The 20,884-nt window shown below is 44.3% G+C and overlaps 1 protein-coding gene across 3 annotated transcripts in view; it reads right to left on the reverse strand.

Annotated features, from left to right (window-relative positions):
* Positions 1–396: 396 nt before the first annotated feature.
* LOC143962179 (asialoglycoprotein receptor 1-like) overlaps positions 397–20,884 on the reverse strand; it is a 48,857-nt gene continuing 28,369 nt past the window's right edge. For all 3 annotated transcript variants that reach the window (XM_077471510.1, XM_077471509.1, XM_077471511.1), the window contains 4 exons: positions 14,996–15,070; positions 9,277–9,428; positions 7,095–7,201; positions 397–1,011 (listed from right to left, as the gene is read on the reverse strand). In XM_077471510.1, the coding sequence (XP_077327636.1) occupies positions 849–1,011; positions 7,095–7,201; positions 9,277–9,428; positions 14,996–15,070 (497 nt within the window). In that variant the 3' untranslated portion in view covers positions 397–848. The remainder of the gene's footprint in view (positions 1,012–7,094; positions 7,202–9,276; positions 9,429–14,995; positions 15,071–20,884) is intronic.

Here is a 20,884-nt window from a genome sequence, read left to right on the forward strand (position 1 = left end):
TAGTTAAAAAGTTAATTGGTGTCAGTGGTAACTTTTCATAGCGATAGATATTCCACATGGATCAAGGAACCCCTACCAACCTCTGGAGGAACTTTTTGAGTTTCTTAAAACCCTGGTTTTGAAAGACTGCCTTAGAATTTAAAAAGTAAAAATGAATGCTTAAAATGATCCCCCAAAACTGGCTTTTCACTGATGAAGTCCATTGATGAAATGCGTTGGATAGGACCTACAGGAACACATTACACATCAGACTTCTTAACCATTCTACAGAACCATTATACCCCACCCTGTGTTCCAAATTCCACTCAATACGGTATATCTACCTCTGTAAAAAAATCTATAGTAGAATAATTGCTCTTTATAATGTATACATTTTTTTTTTAAATCATTTTTAATATATTTTTCTTTCTTTTATTTTGTTCTTTTCATACATTTCGATTAGGGTCTGAATATAGCAGCGTTTTCAGAGTCTTTGTAGGTAGACAGAAGATACATAGCTGCACACTAGGTGTGGTCTCTGAAGAGCAGTGGGTGGCACCACTCTTGGCATTGCTCTGACCACACCCGTAAGGGTATACTTCAATGCTATTTCAATAAGAGGGACTACATGCTCCCTGTGTATAGGCCTGGGGACACACGGGACACAAGGGTCTTGGAACAAACTGCACTTTGACACCAGCCAATTTAGTTCCTTCATGAGAAGAAGATTTTGGGGCAGTTGTGGACACCAAGGCCATCCCATTCCCCAGATACTACAAACCCCAAAGCATGTCCTGCGTGGTCAATAGATTGTCCTTCGCTGTTGATGGCGGAGAGGTCACGAACAGAAGGATTCGGTAGAGAGCCGGTCAAGATATTATCTTCTCGCATATATATGCAAAACTCTGGGAACACCTAATGTCATGCCAGCTATCCGCATCAACGAGGTGAGCGCAGTCTTCGGCTTCCACTTCATCGTCATCTTCGTCGTACTGAATGGCAAAATTATCAGGTTGACCAGGCGCCCAGAAACTGCAAGAAAAAAAAAAAAAGAAATCAGTGGCCAGGCCAAAGTACTGAACTGCTGATTTTATTTAATAAAGAAGTGCCTAGAAATAGGTAAAATCTCTGAGATGGGGGCCGGGCCACCCCAAACCCTACGTGTTAGCTTTTCTGTAGAACAACTGAACCGCTTGGCTCATTCACCCATCCGAATCTCCACCAATAATCGATACTGATCCTACTGTACAGGTCACCAGCGTTATTGGTTGCTAAGATGCAGAGGGTGCCCTAGCAACCACGGTCCTGCTGGCTGGTGGACAAGTTTGTCTACATTCAGCTCTTTACGTCTTATTTTGTTTTAGTGTCTGAGAAGGAGGACTATGTGTCCCTCATCATTTACCTGGGGGGAGCCCACATATTGGATGGCCGCCTTATTTTAAAGGGGGCTTCCAAATTTCAATATCCCCCCTCCGACAGCTCCCCACATCCATTGGCCAGGGATGGGTGGTAGAAGACCTTGTTTTCATCAACATAGACCCAAAGTGCTTTTGCCAGGGAAGGGGCCTCCCCTGCCAACATACCTTCTCTAAGTTGAGAGCTTGTGACTTGGTACAATAAAGTGATGGTGAGATACCTTCCCTTGGTACGATTCAGCCATGGTGAGAGAGGGGCACATGTCCCCTGCCCCCACCTCCCCCTTCCCTCTTCCTGGCCAAGCAAACTGCGTTCTTTGATAAGGGTCTGGTGTGGATTTTGGAAGGGACCCCACACTTTTTTTTTATTCTGAAGAGATCTTCATTAAAAATAAAAAAAATTTAAAAAATAGCAAAGGCCACCCTTGCCCAAAAGTAATACCAGACCCTTATCCTTGATGAGTCTCAAGTATGGATTTTAAGAGGGAACCCCATGGGAAAAAAAAAAAGCGTGGGGTATCCCCAAACTCTGTTTCATACTCTTTTCCGAGAACATGTCCTGATTCTCCAAGCATTCATCCTGGCTGGCTAGGAAAAGGGGAGGGGGAGGGGCATTTACTTTTTTTTCTTGTGGTCTCCTTTATAATTCATATCAGACCCCCGCGCATGGAGGTTTGAGATAGATGAAGGGTTGCCACTAAATAACATTTCCCCGCCCCGGCTGCTCCGGCATGTTTTTTAAGGGAATTTAGCATTTAGCCACTTCAATGCCAGGCCAATTCTGAGTCTTCTCTCATATATGTAAAAATCTGTGTTTTTATTTATTTTTTTGATAAAAAATATTACTTAGAACCCCAAAACATCATATTTTTGTTTTTAGCAGAGGGCCTAAAGAATAAAATGGCTGTTGTTGCAATTTTTTATGTCTCACGGTATTTGTTTGTGCGCAAAACACAATATATAACCCAATTCTTTATTTATTTATTTATTTATTTATTTTTATGTGAAAGATGAAGTTACGCCGAGTAAAGAGATACCTAACATATTACATTTTAAAAATTCCACTTTAACATTTTTATTATTATTTATTTTATTACACATTTTATTTTTGTTTTTAGCAGAGGGCCTAAAGAATAAAATGGCGGTTGTTGCAATTTTTTATGTCTCACGGTATTTGTTTGTGCGCAAAACACAATATATAACCCAATTCTTTCTTTTTTTTTTGTATGTGAAAGATGAAGTTACGCCGAGTAAAAAGATACCTAACATATTACATTTTAAAAATATCACTTTAACATTTGTATTATTATTTATTTTATTACACATTTTATTTTTGTTTTTAGCAGAGGGCCTAAAGAATAAAATGGCGGTTGTTGCAATTTTTTTTTTATGTCTCTTGTATGTGTGCACAAAACACAATATATAACGCAATTTTTATTTTATTTATTTTTTAAATGTGAAAGATGAAGTTACGCCGAGTAATAAGATACCCTAAAATGTCACACTTTAAAAATTAAATTTTAACATTTTTATTATTATTTATTTTATTACACATTAGATTTTTGTTTTTAGCAGAGGGCCTAAAGAATAAAATGGCGGTTGTTGCAATTTTCTATGTCTCACGGTATTTGGTTGCACGCAAAATACAATATATAAGCCAATTTTTTTTTTTTTTTTATGTGAAAGATGAAGTTACGCCGAGTAAAAAGATACCCAACATGTTACACTTAAATAATAATAAAAATGTTAAAGTGGAATTTTTAAAATCTGGTATCTTTTTACACAATATATAACCCAAAACACAATATATAACCCAATTCTTTCTTCTTTTTTTTTTTTTATGTGAAAGATGAAGTTACGCCGAGTAAAAAGATACCTAACATATTACATTTTAAAAATTCAATTTTAACATTTTTATTATTATTTATTTTATTACACATTAGAGTTTTGTTTTCAGCAGAGGGCCTAAAGAATAAAATGGCGCTTGTTGCAATTTTCTATGTCTCACGGTATTTGGTTGCACGCAAAATACAATATACAAGCCAATTTTTTATTTATTTTTTAATGTGAAAGATGAAGTTACGCCGAGTAAAAAGATACCCAACATGTTACACTTAAATAATAATAAAAATGTTAAAGTGGAATTTTTAAAATCTGGTATCTTTTTACTCGGCGTAACTTTATCTTAAACATTACAAAATAAATAAAAAATTGGGTTATATATTTTGTTTTGCGCGCAACCAAATACCGTGAGACATAAAAAATTGCAGCAACTGCCATTTTATTTTTTAGGCCCTCTGCTAAAAACTAAAAAATACAATTTGTAATAAAATAAATAATAATAAAAATGTTAAAGTGGAATTTTTAATTTTATTACAAATTTTATTTTTTTGTTTTTAGCAGAGGGCCTAAAGAATAAAATGGCGGTTGTTGCAATTTTTTATGTCTCACGGTATTTGTGTGTGCCCAAAACACAATATGTAACCAAATTTTTTATTTATTTTTTTAAATGTGGAAGATGAAGTCACGCCAAGTAAAAAGATACCCAACATGTCACATTTTAAAAACTCCACTTTAACATTTTTATTATTATTTATTTTATTACACATTTTATTTTTGTTTTTAACAGAGGGCCTAAAGAATAAAATGGCGGTTGTTGCAATTTTTTATGTCTCACAGTATTTGTTTGTGTGCAAAACACAATATATAACCCAATTCTTTCTTTTTTTTAATGTGAAAGATGAAGTTACGCCGAGTAAAAAGATACCCAAGATATTACATTTTAAAAATTCCACTTTAACATTTTTATTATTATTTATTTTATTACAGATTTAATTTTTGTTTTTAGCAGAGGGCCTAAAGAATAAAATGGTGGTTGTTGCAATTTTTTATGTCTCACGGTATTTGGTTGCACGCAAAATACAATATATAAGCCAATTATTTATTTATTTTTTATGTGAAAGATGAAGTTACGCCGAGTAAAAAGATACCCAACATGTTACACTTAAATAATAATAAAAATGTTAAAGTGGAATTTTTAAAATCTGGTATCTTTTTACTGAGCGTAACTTTATCTTTCATATTAAAAAATAAATAAAAAATTGGGTTATATATTATGTTTCGCACGCAAACAAATACCGTGAGACATAAAAAATTGCAACAGCCGCCATTTTATTCTTTAGGCCCTCTGCTAAAAATAAAAAAATAAAATTTGTAATAATAATAATAATAATATTGAAAGTTATAGCGTCTACAAAATAGGGGGTAGATTTATGGCATTTTTTTTTTATTACTAGTAATGGCGGCGATCTGCAATTTTTATCGTGACTGCGACATTATGGCGGACACATCGGACACTTTTGACACTATTTTGGGACCATTGTCATTTATACAGCGATCAGTGCTATAAAAATGATTACTGTGTAAATGTCACTGGCAGGGAAGGGGTTAACCACTGGAGGGGGGGGGGGCGATGAATGGGTTAAGTGTGTCCTAGGGAGTGATTCTAATGCCCCATACACACGGTCGGAAATTCCAACTGAAAAAAAGTCAGATCGGATTATGTTGTCAGAAAATATGATCGTTTGTTGGCTCTATCTGACTTTTTATGTCGGAAAATCCGATCGCATAAAGTGCCAAGCATGCTCAAAAAAAATTGGAGACGAAAGCTGTTGGCTACTGGGCCTCTACGTAGTCCCATCGTACGTTACGAACGTCACCTTGTTCCGAACGATCGGATTTTCCGACAAATTTGTGCAACTGTGTGTATGCGAGACTAGTTTCGGGCCAAAATCCGTCGGAAAAAATCAGACGGATTTTGTGGTCGGAATGTCCGACCGTGTGTATGGGGCATAACTGTGGGGGGGATGGGCTTCAAGTCACATGACAGAGATCACCATTCCCGGTGGCAGAAAGCAGTGATCTCTGTCATGTCACTAGGCAGAACGGGGAAATGCCTTGTTTACATAGACACTTCCCCGTTCTGCGGCTCCGTAACACGATCGCCGGGAGATCGCGGGCACCTGCTAATCCCCGCCTCTTAAAGGGGATGTACAGGTACGCCCATTTGCCCACCGCTGCCATTGTGCCGACGTATATCGTTGTGCAGCGGCTGGCAAGTGGTTAAAGGAGCCATGCTCTTAATGACACTTAAAGTGAAACAATAAAAATGAAAAATTCCTTTAAATATCGTGCCTGGGGGGTCCCCTTAGTCTGCCTGTAAAGTGTCGCATCTGTACCATGAATAGAACCTGCTGCAGCAAACCTGGCAAAGAAAAAAAATGAAATTAAATTTTTCGTAAAAAAAAAAAAAAACGTTGCCGGCAATACAACATTTTTTAAATTAAAATGGCGTAGGGTGCCCCCCCCCAAATCCATACCAGACTCTTATCCAAGCACACAGAAAATGGGGGGGGGGGCGAGTGAGTTAACCATACCAATCTGCATGCCCTTAACATGGGGGGGTGTTGGTGCTTTGAGGCAGTGTGGGGGCTTTGCCCCCCCACCCCAAAGAATCTTATCCCCCTTAAGGACAAGGGCCTCTTCCTGACAACCCTGGGAAGTGGTTGTGAGGGTCTGCGGGCAGGGGGGCTTATCAGAATCGGGAAGCCTCCTTTAACAAGGGGACCCCCAGATCCCACGTCCCCTTGTGAATGAGTAGGGGGGAAAAATAATTGCACCACTGGTCCCGAAAAAAAACAAAAAGAAAGCTCCACCCACGACGAAGGCTAAATGTTGCCAGATGGCTCCACCCCTTTACCAATGTAAGAACTGTCAGACGGCGGAGCAGGCAGTCGGTGGTTAGCCTTCACCGTGGCCAGAGTTTTTTTTTATTTTTTTGGGGGGATCCGGCGGTGCGCCGGCCGTCTTGATTTTGATGATGGATCTACATCTACATTTTTATTTTTAATAAAGGAATTGTTAAAAACCGTGTGTGTTTTTATTTATTTTTTAAACTTTTTTGGTGAATGCATAGGGGGGTACTATGTACCCCATACTCACTCACATGGGGGGGACAGGATCTGGGAGGGCCCCCTTTTTGTTAAAGGGGGCATCCAGATTCCAATAAGCCCCCTGCCCGCAGACCTGGGTTGTAGGGAAGAGGTCCTTGTCCCCATCAACATGGGCACAAGGTTCTTTGGGCTTGAGGAAGGCCAGAGCACCCCCCCATGTTAAGGGTATGTGGCCTGGTATGGTTCAGGAGGGGGGGTGCTCACTCATCTCCCCCACCCCATTTCCTGGCCTGCCAGGCTGCATACTCAAGGGCCTGGTATAGATTCATGGGGGGACCCCGTGCAGTTTTCTTTAAACTTTGGCGTGGGGTTCCCTTTAAAATCCATACCAGACTCAAACGGCTTGATATGGATTGGGGGGGGGGGGGGGACCCACGTGCCATTATTTTTAACATTTTTGTATTGCCGGCAGTGGTCTTTTTTTTTTTTCATTCAGCCATCAGTGGGGAAGCCCGCTGACAGCTGATGACTCATCCGTTGTTAAGGACGTGGCGGCCGGCTTCCCAGCCCCGCTCCTTAACAACCAGCTGTTCACTGTGCGCTCGAGGGGCGAATGTCCCGATTCTCGGCCCGAAACTGTTCGCCCGTTTCGACCAGAAAACAAAATACTTCACATTGATGGAATTCAGCTTATGCAGCTATATAAGAGGGGAGTCTGATAGTTGGGGGGGGGGGGTCAGTGTCTTACGTTGGAGTTTTCTTCAAAGGAGTCCCGTCCACCCATTTCCAGGATCCATTTTCTTTTTTAAGACCGATCCACGAAGTCGATGATCGTGATATTCTACGTAGAAAGTCCTTCAGGAAAAATAGGGAAACTGTTACAATGTGACTTTTTTTGATATTTTCTGTTTTTTTTTTCTTATTAAACCCACAGTACTGCCAATCTCTCTGCACCACAGGAGCTTACACTCCGATCTTCTCATAGCAGTCAGTTGGATCACACACACACCAATCAGCAGATCTGAAGATATGAAATGAATGATGACGATACGAAAAACAAATCGGGTCAACATAATGAATACAACGAGACACAATTCTTCAAATGCCGCGTACACGCGATCAAATTGTCCGGCGCACTAACCGCATTTCACCGGACAATCCGATCGTGTGTGGGCTTCAGCTGACTTTTTCATCGAAAAAGTCCGGCGGACTTAGAAAGTAGTTTTGCAGCCCAATCTTTCCACCGGACTTGGGTTTCAGCGGACAATACGTTCGTGAGTATGCTAGTCCGGCGGACTAAGAATGACGCATGCTCTGAAGCAAGTACGAAAAAGGAAGCTATTGGCTACTGACTATTGAACTTCCTTTTTCTAGTCCCGTCGTACGTGCTGTACGTCATCGCGCCAGCAATCGCCGGACTTTCCGTGTGTCCGTGTGTGGCCAAGTCCATTTGGTAGAAAGTCCGCCGGACTAAGTACGCTCCAGACTAAGTACGCCGGACAATTCGATCGTGTGTACGCGGCAAAAGAACAAACGCACCCGAAACATAACGGAAATATGCATATGTCTATCTGAACATAAAACAGAAATGGGTGGGATTTTCTGTTCTTCTGTCCTTGTGCGCATGCACACCCATCTACCATTCATTACCACCTTATTACACGTGTAGCAAGGTCTCTGGCCTTGTCCAGTCTAATAAGACCTTTCCAGGCCAAAGATCACTGATATCCTTCTTTATGTGGTGGGTTGTGAGGGATAGTGGGTGCAAGGTGGACAAACGTGTTGGGCACCAGACATTTCTTGAGGTTTTGTTTCTCTTAACAGTCCTTTTTTGCATTTTGGGGGGAAAGAGGGTCAGGGCCAGGACACCCTTAGTTGCAAACTCATTTGGCAGACTCCGAAACTTCAATAGGAGGACAGCTATACAGGGAAAGGCGCCACTCCTGCACGTGCAGGATTGCTGTCTCCTATGATAACTCAACCATATCAGTTCTTTCAGCTCCACTACAACGTCTACTTGTAGTTCTTCAACACTGAGCTCCTGGTCTCTCACTAGACCCAATGATTCACTGACTATGAATCGCTTGAGCTCCTCCAAGTTTGGCGGTGGCATCTCCCTTAAGCGTCACGCCCGCTTCTCTGCTGGGTCCCTAGCTTGGCACTCCAGATACTTCTCAAGCTTCACCCCTGCTGACCGGCTCGGACCCTGGCTTGACTCACAAGGCTGCTCTGCAAGCGTCACCTCCACTGGTCACCACTTGAAATTTCTTGATTCTCCACCGCGCTCGTTCGGTGAGAATGCTGCTCCGGTACTTGCTTCAGTTACTCCCTGGTAAAAAAGGTAGTTGGTCCTTTTGTGGCGACAGCTTCCCTTTTACCTCCGACCACTGACAGGTTCTCCGGCCGGCAGAACCATCACTTCAGCTTGGACTTCAAACAGCAATCCCAACCCTACACTGCTCTCTTACTTCTGGATATGCCCTCACACAGCCTGGCAGCCAGATGCCCCCAGGATAGGCCCAATCTCCGGCCTAGCAGCCCGGGGCTCACGACACACATCCACCCAGACAGCCTTCCATCACCTGACTCCACCTGAATGTATATAGGCTCTCCCAGCAGGCCAAGGGATTCAAGAAAACCCCTGCCCATTGGCTGAGATACCCCATACACCCATAACCTGACCTTGAGTTGTCTTTCTCATATCTAATACCACCAAATGCCCGGCCACCTAGTGGTAGAAGAGAAAAGTACAACCAGTCCAAGCTTAGGGAGAAATCAATGGATCTCTAACAATTGACATGGGTAACTACTCCTGGCAAATTTGTGAGGAGCGTCCCTGACTAAACCCCAGGGTGCTACACACATCTACTATCAGAGGTATCCTCAAAAAGGATAAATGCTCATTACATTCCCCTTGTGTCTACACTCACCATCTCTTCTTGGCTATCAATGACCACCAGGTGGGCTTTATTGTCCTCGCAGCTTTTTTTGGCATCCATCCACGATCGTATTTTAGGGAACCGGAAGTAGCAGCTTGTGCCATGGTGCACCCAGCCTTTAACACACAATGAATCAACCGAACCTGAGAGATGGAGAGAAAGGAAAATAACAGAAGGGGAGAGAGAGTTATATAGTTGGTAAGGTTGAATAAAGATATCAGTCCCTCCAGTTCAACCTGTGTATGTGTGTGCGTTTATATCCCTACCATTTCCATATACTTGCACATTGTGTTTGAATAATGAAAAGTCTTTTGAATGTATCTACACTCCCCACTCACACTACCAATCCTACTACTATCCTTACCTCTCTGACAGTATAACTATTTTATACTCCTACAGCCCCCTTAACTGAACTCCTCCATCTTCCATAAATTAGATTCTCCATCCCCCAAAAACGGAGGTCCTTCAACCCCTCCTAACTGAGATCCTCCATACCCCATACCTGCAGTCCTCCATCTCCTATAACTAAGCTCCTCCAGCCCCCCTAACTGAGCTCCTCCATAACTGAGGTCCTCCAGCCCCCATTACTGAAGTTCTCCATCCCCCATACCTGAGTTACTCCATCACCCATAACTGAGATCCTCCATAACTAAGGTCATCCATCCCCCAAAACTCAGGTCCTTGACCCTCCATAACTGGTGTGCTCCATCCCCCATAACTGAGATTCTCCATAACTAAGGTCCTCTATCCCCCATAACCATGGTCCTTTATCCCCCATAATTGAGGTCCCCAGCCCCACTAACTGAGCTCCTCCATCCTCCGTAACTGAGGTCCTCCAGCCCCCATAACTGAGGTCCTCCAGCCCCATAACTGATGTTCTCCATTCCCCATAACTGAGATCATCCATCCCCCATAACTGAGATCATCTATAACTAAGGTCCTCTATCCCCATAACTCAGGTTCTTCGTCCCCATTAACTGAGGTTCTCCATCTCTCATAATCTCAGATCCTCCATCCACCATAACTGAGATCCCCCATCCTCCATAACTGAGGTCTTTCAGCCCCATAACCGAGGTCCTCCAGCCCCATAACTTAGGTCCTCCATTCCCCATAACTGAGATCCTCCCTCCCTCATAACTGAGATCATTCCATAACTAAGGTCCTCTATCCCCCATAACTTAGGTCCTTCGTCCCCATTAACTGATATTCTCCATCCCTCATAATCTCAGATCCTCCATCCACCATAACTGAGATCCCCCATCCCCCATAACTGAGATCCTCCATGACTCAGGTCCTCCATCCCCCATAACTCAGGTCCTCCATCCCTCATAACTCAGGTAAACCATAACTGAGAGCCTCCATTCTCTATAACTGAGGTCCTTCATCTCCCATAACTGAGATCCTCCATACTCCATAATTGAGATCCTCCGTCTCCCATAACCATGGTCCTCCATCCCCCTATAGCTGACCTCCTCCATCCGCCATAACTGAGTTCCTCCATCCCCCATAACCATGGTCCTCCATCCGCCATAACTTAAGGTTCTCCAGCATGCTTATTAGCTTTGTTGCCCTATTCTGGACTGTAACGACACCCCGTGTAGGAAAGGGGTTAAAGTCGTTTAGGACATTCCCTTCCCAAACACCAAGGCAGCTACCAAACACTGCAATCAGGCGAACAAGAAACCCATACGAATAATTCTCCCCCAAGACGAGATGAGCCTCCGTGTTGGGGGTCATGCAGGAATAAATCTTTATTTTGAGCTCTCACACAAATATATACAGCAGGATGAACATACAACCTCTCACCAGAAACCTAATTAACATGAGCTAGTTATCTAATCCTTTAGACAGCCTAGGTGACTCAGAGACATGACCTTTAGGGGGTATGGACCTGAATCCAAAGTATCCCAAGGGTCCCCAGGCATACAGCTCACAAAGAGCACCGTTCCCCCAAATGCCAGGGCCCATGATCGGTCGGCAAGAGGCTAGCATTCAATCCCCTCCAAAAGCCTCTGTCCCGGCTAGGTCTGTCACATGGACTCACTCCAGTTCTAGCACATCCTTCCTGAGAATTGGTGAACAGAATTGGATGGCATACTCAATTCTGTAAAGTGGTAGAATTATAGATTTATCGCTGGAGTAAATCCTTTTTTTAACCCATGCTAACAGTCTGCTGGCCTTGATGTCTGCAGCTTGGCATTGCATGCCATTGCTGAGCCGGTCATCTTCTACAACAAAATATTACAGCGCACACGTGCAAGAAAGACATTTACCTCCTGAAAGGCTATTTAACACACCTAGACGTTTCCAAAAAGCATTATCAAAAAATATGGGGATTTGAATCTTGTTTGTCATCTTCTAGGACCCCCAGGTCTTTTTCCATCCTCAATTCCCCTAGAGGTTCTCCCCCTAGCGAGTAACTTGCATTCATATTTTTTAGGTTTTTGTTATTGTGATGGAACTGTTTGGGCACCCTGGCTGGGTGCTTCCGTTTGTCAAACCACGCCTCCTGCCCTCCACACCGCCCAGAGCAGATTGAGAGCCAATACCAGTCCTTTTTACCCCAAGCATCGTACGCAGACAAGATGTGAGGTAAACTCCAAAGCAATGACTGTTTTTTTTTTAACAGAAATACAGGCTTTTTATACACTTAAAAAGTAGGTCAGTCAGCGCATGAACAATAACCCAAATATTTACCCAAAACATCACACAATGGTTTATGCAGTGGCGGAACTGCCAGGGTCACAGCAGTCACACTTGGCATGGGGCCCTGGAGTTTCGCCACTGTGGGGGAGGTGGAGGCGCCTGCTGCTTCTAGTTAGAAGCATTGGGTCGGGAGATAGGCACACAGAGACATTGAGCAAGGAGAAGGAGGGGGAATAACTGACACTGAGAGCAGGTGAGTGCCAGTGTCACTGATCTAATCCCCCCACCACTGCTGCCTCTGATTGAACCAATCCCACCCCACCACTGCTGCCTCTGACTTATACCACCCCCCCACCACTGCTGCCTCTGACTTATACCACCCCCCCACCACTGCTGCCTCTGACTTATACCACCCCCCCCACCACTGCTGCCTCTGACTGATCCCATCTCTCCCCCATCAGCCAATGGTGATGGAGGATAGGGATGACATTTGTGCTAGTGGACTGATGTCATCCCTATCCCCACTACTTGCCTGATGTCATTCCTATCCTCACAACTGCCACTAATTTCATCCTTATCCCCACCATTGCCCCCACAATCATCCCTATCCCCACCACTGTTCCCAATGTCATCCCTATCCCCACCACTGCCCCCAATGTCATCCTTATCCCCACCACTGCTCCTGCTGTCATCCCTATCACCACCACTGCCCCAATGTCATCCTTATCCTCACCACTGACCCTGATGCCATCCTTATCCCCACTACTGCCCCAATGTCATCCCTATCCCCACCACTGCCCTCAATGTCATCCCTATCCCCACCACTGCCCTCAAACTCATCCCTAACCCCACCACTGCCCCAATGTCATCCTTATCCCCACCACTGACCCCAATGTCACCCCCTCCTCCCCGGCTGCCACTGATCCATAGAGGATTCATGGTTTCTTGCACCGGGACCCTGAAGGTTCTAGTTACACCTTTGGGTCTATGTAATGAGGTAGAGCTGACTTATGGCTACTCCCATCATAGGGGATCCTCCAAGAGTCCATCAAATTAGCCAACATATACTAGAAACATTTAAGTTCATTAAACAACTAGCCACCAAGACAATATTGTGATTAATCAGAGATCTTCCAAGCCTCAAGGTCACAACAAAGTAAATTCCACATTAGTTTGCTAGCAGATAGAGACAATAGGTCCTAATTAACACAATTAACAATGGGTGAAAGACAGGTGGCTGGAGCTGCTGACATCAACATCTGCTATGAGTCTCACAGTGTAAAGCAGTCATTGCTGGTGATGGGGCGGCTAGGCCCTGAACAGAGATCCTGGGCCTAGATTTCCAGAGTCTGTATCTTCTGGGGAGACATGAACTTGATATCATCAACAAGACTACTCCAAGGGTCCCCCAGGCACCCCTCTCCCAAAGAGTAGTGTTCCTTTAAAAGCCAGGGCCCATAGTCAGCTAGCCTGCAGTCCCCTCCAAAAGCCCCTGTCCCAGGTGAGTCTGTCACAGTTATGATAAAAGGTGTTTAAGAAATAGATCCGGAGATGTTTAATGTTCTAAACCAGTGGTAGGCAATCTCAGCGATCAGTGTAGACCTCATCATACATCTGGAGGTCATGCCTGTGGCTGCCAGGCTCGCAATGCCACATGGGACTTATATTTCCACAGCAGCTGCAGTGCCAATGTTGCCTACCTTTGCCCTGTAGAATCTAGACCTCGCATATGTGAAGGAACTATTAATGTCATTGTAGCACCCTCTAGTTAGGTAGGTGCTAAGGTGAGGATTTTTCTATAGAGTAGGAAAATGTAGGCAGCCCTAGTTGGTAGCTAGGCCTGTTTGTTTTCATTCTGGGTAGGGTAGGGAGTGGCTCAGGGTAGGGCTTGGTGACTCACAGGGAGCATCACTGTCACCTCCCTCTTCTTTCTAGTAGGTTCTAGAAAGAGAGGAGGAGAGGGGAGGTGGAGCTGCCTGGGGTATTTTGATCAGCCTTGACCAATTCCCAACTTGGATTGGCAAGAGGCAGGCCTCCTTTAAATACCCAGGGTCAGCCAAGCTGGGGAGGAGTTGTCAGTGGAAGAGCTGGAGGGAGAGATTATGGAGGCTGTCGGGGCCCACTGGGAGCTCCCCAGCCTGGGAGGGTGACCTTGGGCTGGAGATCAGGTGCATCCAGGAGGAGAGAAGAGATCCTGGAAGGAGAGGCACATGAGAGAGCTAGGAGAGGACAGCGGGAGAGAACACTGCTAAGAGATTCCAGGGAGTACAACTGTTCGCAGCCTGGAGGGCTGGTGAGGGAGCACAGTCGGGAGGACTGCGGAGGCACGCCTGAGAGAACCGGGAGTTTGAAGTTTGAGAGATGGGTGCAGAACCAGAAGAGAGGACTGTGGGAAGGGCAGCGGTGAGAGGTCATTGCAGCCAGTCTGGCTGGCAGGGCCTGAAGAGAGCTATCTGGAAGCGGTAGCTGAATAGAGGACAGTTAGCTCCCGAACTATTTCTACACCACAGGGACCCAGGGCCCCTGCCCGCAAAAGGCAATCCACTGACGCCTGGCTGAGTTAGATCAAGCCTAACAATGCGGTGCTAGCTAGTCTGGAGGAGTAACGGTCTGTAGCAAGTGAAGTGCTGGAGGATTAAGGGAAAAAGGTCTTAAGCAAGAGTGTATATAGAAGTCCCAAGCAAGTTATACTGGATCTCCTGGGCATCCCATAATTTCCCTTTCCCATCCAAGTTCAATCCCCTCAATAAAAAAAACAAAAAAAAAAAGCTTATGGACTGTTCTGTGTCTCTGAGTGATGGAGAGAGGGATGTCTGGCCGGGCAGGGTGACACAACGTTCAGCAACCCCTACGGGGGCATGGCTACATATATCCCAATCCTTATCCTCTGCTCCTCAGATAGAAGAAACGTGTCCATTATCAGAATCCACCCAAAATTGTACACTATAGGGCTTCTCAGACCTGAAGAGGCCAAATACCAGTCAGGGCAGAGTGGAGCATTTTGACTTCATTGGCATTTGGGGAAAAGATGGCTTGGTGGGTAAGGTGTATAAGGTAAACTTACTGTTCCCTTTCCAGATCTCTTCAGCCAAGTCACCCAGAGCTGCCAAAATCCTCTGATGATCGTTGGATAAAGAACCTGAAATAAAAAAGAAATTAATGTCAACTTTTTCTTTACAGGGGAGGGGAGGAGAGATGGGTTTTAGATGATTCTGATGGGGCTTTAATGTAATATGTGAAAAGACGGAGCAGACCCCAAAAGTAAGACCCCGGGGAAAAGAGATTGTTAGGAAGAAATGATCATGACTTCATTTGTAACCAGTTCCATTAAAATGGTTAGAAAAATTATAGATTTTGCCATTAGTAAAATTTTGATGGAACGGAAACTCTCAGTTGCCTAAATAAAAATTGGCTTGAAAAAAAAAAGAGCAACCTAACTTTTATTTAGATTGTGTTTTTTGAAGGGGGGGGGGGGGGGGGGTGGTTTGAGATGTGTTTCATTTGTTTTTGTTTAGGTGTCTATTTCTATTAAAAAGACATCCAAGTGGAACTGAAGAAAGCAATTCCTTCTCTCTACTGAGGAGATCCACAGATCTGGGTTCTTCACATCTCCACCAGGAAAGCCTGATTCAGGGGTTAGGAGATGGACATTTGCTAGTTAGGTGCTACCCCGGATGGGAGGATAAGGGTTAATGTCCTTCCTGGTTCTCTGGTTTTGGCGTGTTACCTTTAGGACCGATACCACTGGTCATGTGATATAAAAGACAGTGGTCCGGAACCGAGGGCCCGGGCCTAAGAGTATCAGAGCCTGGGCCTGAGAACCCCATAGCCCAGGCCTGAGCACTTAAGAGCCCCTCAGAGAACATGACTAAGCACCCATAAGGGAGAGTATTGGAGAGTTGCACCCGTGAGGAGTACACAAATTTTACCTGCTACTGCCATAACGTAGATCAGTGATTCTCAACCAGGGTTCCTCCAGAGGTTGCTGGGGGTTCCTTCAGCATTGGGCAATTTCTGCCTGTGGTGTGTGTTTTTTATAGGGCAGGGCAGCTGTAACCAACACCTCCAATCTCATCTCATTGATAGGACTCCAGTTGGCTGACACCTCACTCCAATTAGCTCTTGGAGATGTCATTAGTCTAGGGCAGTGATTCTCAACCAGGGTTTCTCCAGAGGTTGCTAGGGGTTCCTTCAGCATTGGGCAATTTCTGCCTCTTAGATAAGTTCCCACCGACACCATTGATCTTTTTAGCTATCTGTAAGGAGGTAATTCTTCCCAATGACCACAAGTGTAAGGACCATTATTCCCACTGACCATCACACTAACGTATCATGAGTTGTAGATTTCCAATTTTTAGCAGGGGGTTCCCCAAGACCAGGAAACTATTTCAAGGGTTCCTCTGTGTTGAAAAGGTTGAGAAAGGCTGACGTAGATTGTCCACTGTACCTGGGGTTCCTCCCCAAAGATACCAGATACTGGGAAATGTCACTAATGGAACTAAATGCACATGGGCTCTACCTTTGCAGGTATGTCGGGGCAGCACATTGCCTGAGTTAGGAATAGGGGTGTAGGAATAATCCTGGTTTTGCATGTTGGACTTGAGATGGTAATTTGCACTTTTCTAAATAAAGCTTTGAAACTTTGTTTCCCCCTGGTCTGAAGTTAATAGAGGGGTGTAATGCAAGTAACCTGCACTCTTCTACAACTTTGGCTCACTAGCATACTGGGGTATGAAGAGACAGCACTGCATCCTGGTGCAGTACAGCCAATGGTTACCATGGGTAACAAAGGTCTACCATCAATTTAAGCAGCCTGTCGGTAGCGTTGCAGGTGGTGCGGCCTCTAGCAGCGAGGGAGTTGCTGTTGGCACTCCTTCTGCAGCGGTCTGTCTCCCATAGAAATGGGAGCCGATTGGCATAGCTGAGGTCCCCATCATTTACAGAGGTACAGAAGCTCAAAAGTCATGCCAAGTGCACATGTGGAGTCAACGCTATGTGCACAGCAGGGCCCATTCTGCTACTGAGGACAGTGGAAATTGCTAAACAGGTGGTTTGATCAGTGTTTGGCATGGTCTTCAACAGTGGGAGTGTACATTAACAAGGGGACCCAAGGGTTTACTAATGAGCAGTTTTGGTGCAAGTTTACATGGTATGCGTTCATCTCTAATGCCGCGTACAACGAGCAGACTTTTCGAAAGGACTAGGTCCGACGGTCTTCCTGATGGACTTTCAGCGGAGGTCCGATGGACTTTCTGAACAAAACGGACTTGGCCACACACGACCGGACTAAGTCTGTTCGAAAGTCCATCCATTTTGAACATGATGACGAAACGGGACTAAACACGGAAGTTCAAAAGCCAGTAGCCAATAGCTGCCCTTGCGTCGTATTTTGTCCATCGGACTAACACACAGACAGTTTTCCAGATTTTCAGTCCGTCAGACTCGAGTCCATCGGATAGATTTGAAACATGTTTTATTTCTAGGTCCGTCTGACTTTTGGGGAAAAAAAGCCGCTGGACCCTACACACTATTGAATTGTCCGATGGATTCCGGTCCGCCGGACCAAGTCAGTGGGAAAGTCCGATCGTGTGTATGCGGCATAAGAGTAGAGGCCTGCCTTAAGGTCAAGTATTGCCTGATGGCAACCTGAGCCTTGTCCCAAGGCATTTAATGAAAACGGCACAAAGTAAAGGTACCCCATGTGTGTGAAGTAAAGTGATCATGTTACAGGTGCCTAGCATAGCCAAGAGGAACGCACCCTGGGGTAGGCCTTCCATGTGATCCAAACTTTGCGCCCAACAAGTAGGGGAACAAGGAGGGAGGGTCACCAGCCCTGCCCTACAGGTTGCCATCATTGAAATCTAGGTTTAGTTCTACAAAGTTGGAGTACCAAAACAGACAATTTGGTTATTAAGACTTGTACCCAGTTTGTTCTTCTTTGAAAAATGGATACGTATGTCTGAACTGAAGACATTTGGCTTGCAGGTTAATGAGTGTTGCTTGGATCGTCTTCGAGAAGCTTGTTGAGCTGCTTTTGAAGACACCATTTACCCACCTTCCTACCCTGATGCTACAAATACATGGATATGGTGTCAAAGAAGAAGGTGAAGATGTGCTACTAAATATTGTCACATGCTTGTGGACACCTGACATCATGGGCTCGTCGGACATTCCATTTAAAAACCTAGACTATTCATATAGACAAAAAAACTCACTGTATTGTTAATTTAAGCACAAGAACAACCATTCTGTGTAACAGTCTCTCTCTCTCTCTTTCTCTCTATCTTTTTTTCTTGTCCTTGTTTTATCTGTCCCACGCATTGTCTGTAACAATACGTTGACCCAACTTTGTAACTATAAAGCCTCATACACACGATCGGACTTTGTACAAACTTTCCTGTGGATTTTTGTACAAAGGGCGTTGGCCGAGAACTTGTATTGCATACACACACGGCAGGACTTTTTCAGCCAACTTTCACCAAATCATGTGGTTTTTATGCTCTTTATCGCCACCTTTGGTAAACTTCTGTATTGTTGTCTGATCTTTTGCATTGGTTCTGAGCATGCCTATTTGTACTTTGTACAAAAACTCCTATGGTTTTCTGTACACACGATCGGACTTTGCTCCATCTGACTTTTGTTGCCAGAAAGTTTGTCCGTTCGCACAGCCAACAAAAGTCCGATAAAAACCAAAAAAGTTTGTCCGATGGAGCGTAGACACGGCCGGATGTTGCTCCAAAACAGCTAATTTGCATGTTTGTTGTCAAAAAGTCTGATCGTGTGTATGGGCCTTAACACTGCCCACTCTTCTGGGAAGGATTTCCGCAAGATTTTGGAGGGAGTCTGTGGGAATTTTTGCTCATTTGCAAAGTTAGGTACTGTTGTCAGATAAGAAGACCTGGCTCACCAATGGCTTCCCACTTCACCCCAAAGGTGTTCAGTAGGGTTGAGATCATGGTTCTCTGCAGAACACTCAAGTTCCTCCTCCCAACATACCTAAATGAGCTTGGAGGACATCCCATTACAATAGCTAAATGAGCTTGGAGGACATCCCATTACAATACCTAAATGAGCTTGGAGGACATCCCAGTACAATAGCTAAATGAGCTTGGTGAACATCCCATTACAATACCTAAATGAGCTTGTTGGACATCCCATTACAATACCTAAATGAGCTTGTTGGACATCCCATTACAATACCTAAATGAGCTTGGAGGACATCCCATTACAATACCTAAATGAGCTTGGAGGACATCCCATTACAATACCTAAATGAGCTTGGTGGACATCCCATTACAATACCTAAATGAGCTTGGAGGACATCCCAGTACAATAGCTAAATGAGCTTGGTGAACATCCCATTACAATACCTAAATGAGCTTGTTGGACATCCCATTACAATACCTAAATGAGCTTGTTGGACATCCCATTACAATACCTAAATGAGCTTGGAGGACATCCCATTACAATACCTAAATGAGCTTGGAGGACATCCCATTACAATACCTAAATGAGCTTGGTGGACATCCCATTACAATACCTAAATGAGCTTGTTGGACACCCCATTACAATACCTAAATGAGCTTGGTGGACATCCCATTACAATACCTAAATGAGCTTGGTGGACATCCCATTACAATACCTAAATGAGCTTGGAGGACATCCCATTACAATACCTAAATGAGCTTGGAGGACATCCCATTACAATACCTAAATGAGCTTGGAGGACATCCCATTACAAAATAATGGCTATTAATATAGAGTTACTCCTCTTTGTCGTTATAATATCCTCCACTCTTCTGAGAAGGCTTTCTATAAGATTTTGAAGGGTGTCTGTGGGAACTTATGCTTATTTGTGAGGTCTAGTACGTGAGGTCTAGACTGATGTTGGATGAGAAGATCTAGGTCACAACTGACATTTCAATTCACCCAAATGTGTTCATTAGGGATGAGGTCAGGGCTCTATGCAGGACACTCAAGTTCCTCCACACCAAACTGGTCAAACCATGTCTTTATGGAGCTTATTGGAAATGAAAAGGACTTTTCCAAGTTGCGACAAGGCTGGAAACACAGTGGAAATCTAGAACCCCAGTCACCCAAAAGAGAATTTGTGAGGTCAGGTACTGATGTTGGATGAGAAGACGGATCACCATCGGTGTTCCATCCCAAAGGTGTTTTGTAGGGTTGAGGTTGGGGCTCTGTTTGGGACACTTAAGTTTCTCCACATGTCTTTATGGAGCTGGCTTTGTACACAGGGCACAGTCATGCTGGAACAGAAAAGGGTCTTCACCAAACTGTTACCACAATGCCAGAAGAGCACAATTGTCTATACCAGGCTTGTTCAACCAGTGGTCCCTGGGACTTTAGGGTTCCTCTGGAGGTTGCAAGGGGTTCCTTTAGTTGTGACAGATTGATCTCCCACCCACAATTACCACAAATGTACGAGGCAATTTTCCATTGACATCCAATGTAAGATGACTCTTCTACAATGATCACTAGGGAGGGGTTTAAAGTTCTATCCAAGCACAAGTTAGCATTGAAGTTTGGCTGTTTTAGCGTCCATCCTAAAGCTGGACCTTTTAATAATTCGATAGGAGCCAAATGGCATGTAGAGAAGAGATATTTCTACCACTACTACACATGACAACTTCCTTGTTATCAATGGTCTCTGGCACCCTTTGTGCCCTTAGCAACATTACAGACCAGGAATAGCCAGTCATGTAAACAAAATGGTTCCCCCAAATGCCATACCAGACCCTGTAGGCCTGGTATGGATTTTAAGGGGGAACCCCATGCAAAGATCAAACAAAAAAATTTAAAGTGTGGGATTATTATGACATCATTGACCAAATATGGTAGAGTCGGGCAACCCCCATCCCCATATATATACGCACGCATGACCATAAACGCAAGCGATGGGGTGCCTACTCATAAAAACATTGATTGCGATTGT

The sequence above is a fragment of the Lithobates pipiens genome, unplaced genomic scaffold (assembly GCF_037356315.1).
Source record: "Lithobates pipiens isolate NorthernLeopardFrog02 unplaced genomic scaffold, aLitPip1_a1.2 Scaffold_8, whole genome shotgun sequence".
NCBI lineage: Eukaryota > Metazoa > Chordata > Amphibia > Anura > Ranidae > Lithobates > Lithobates pipiens.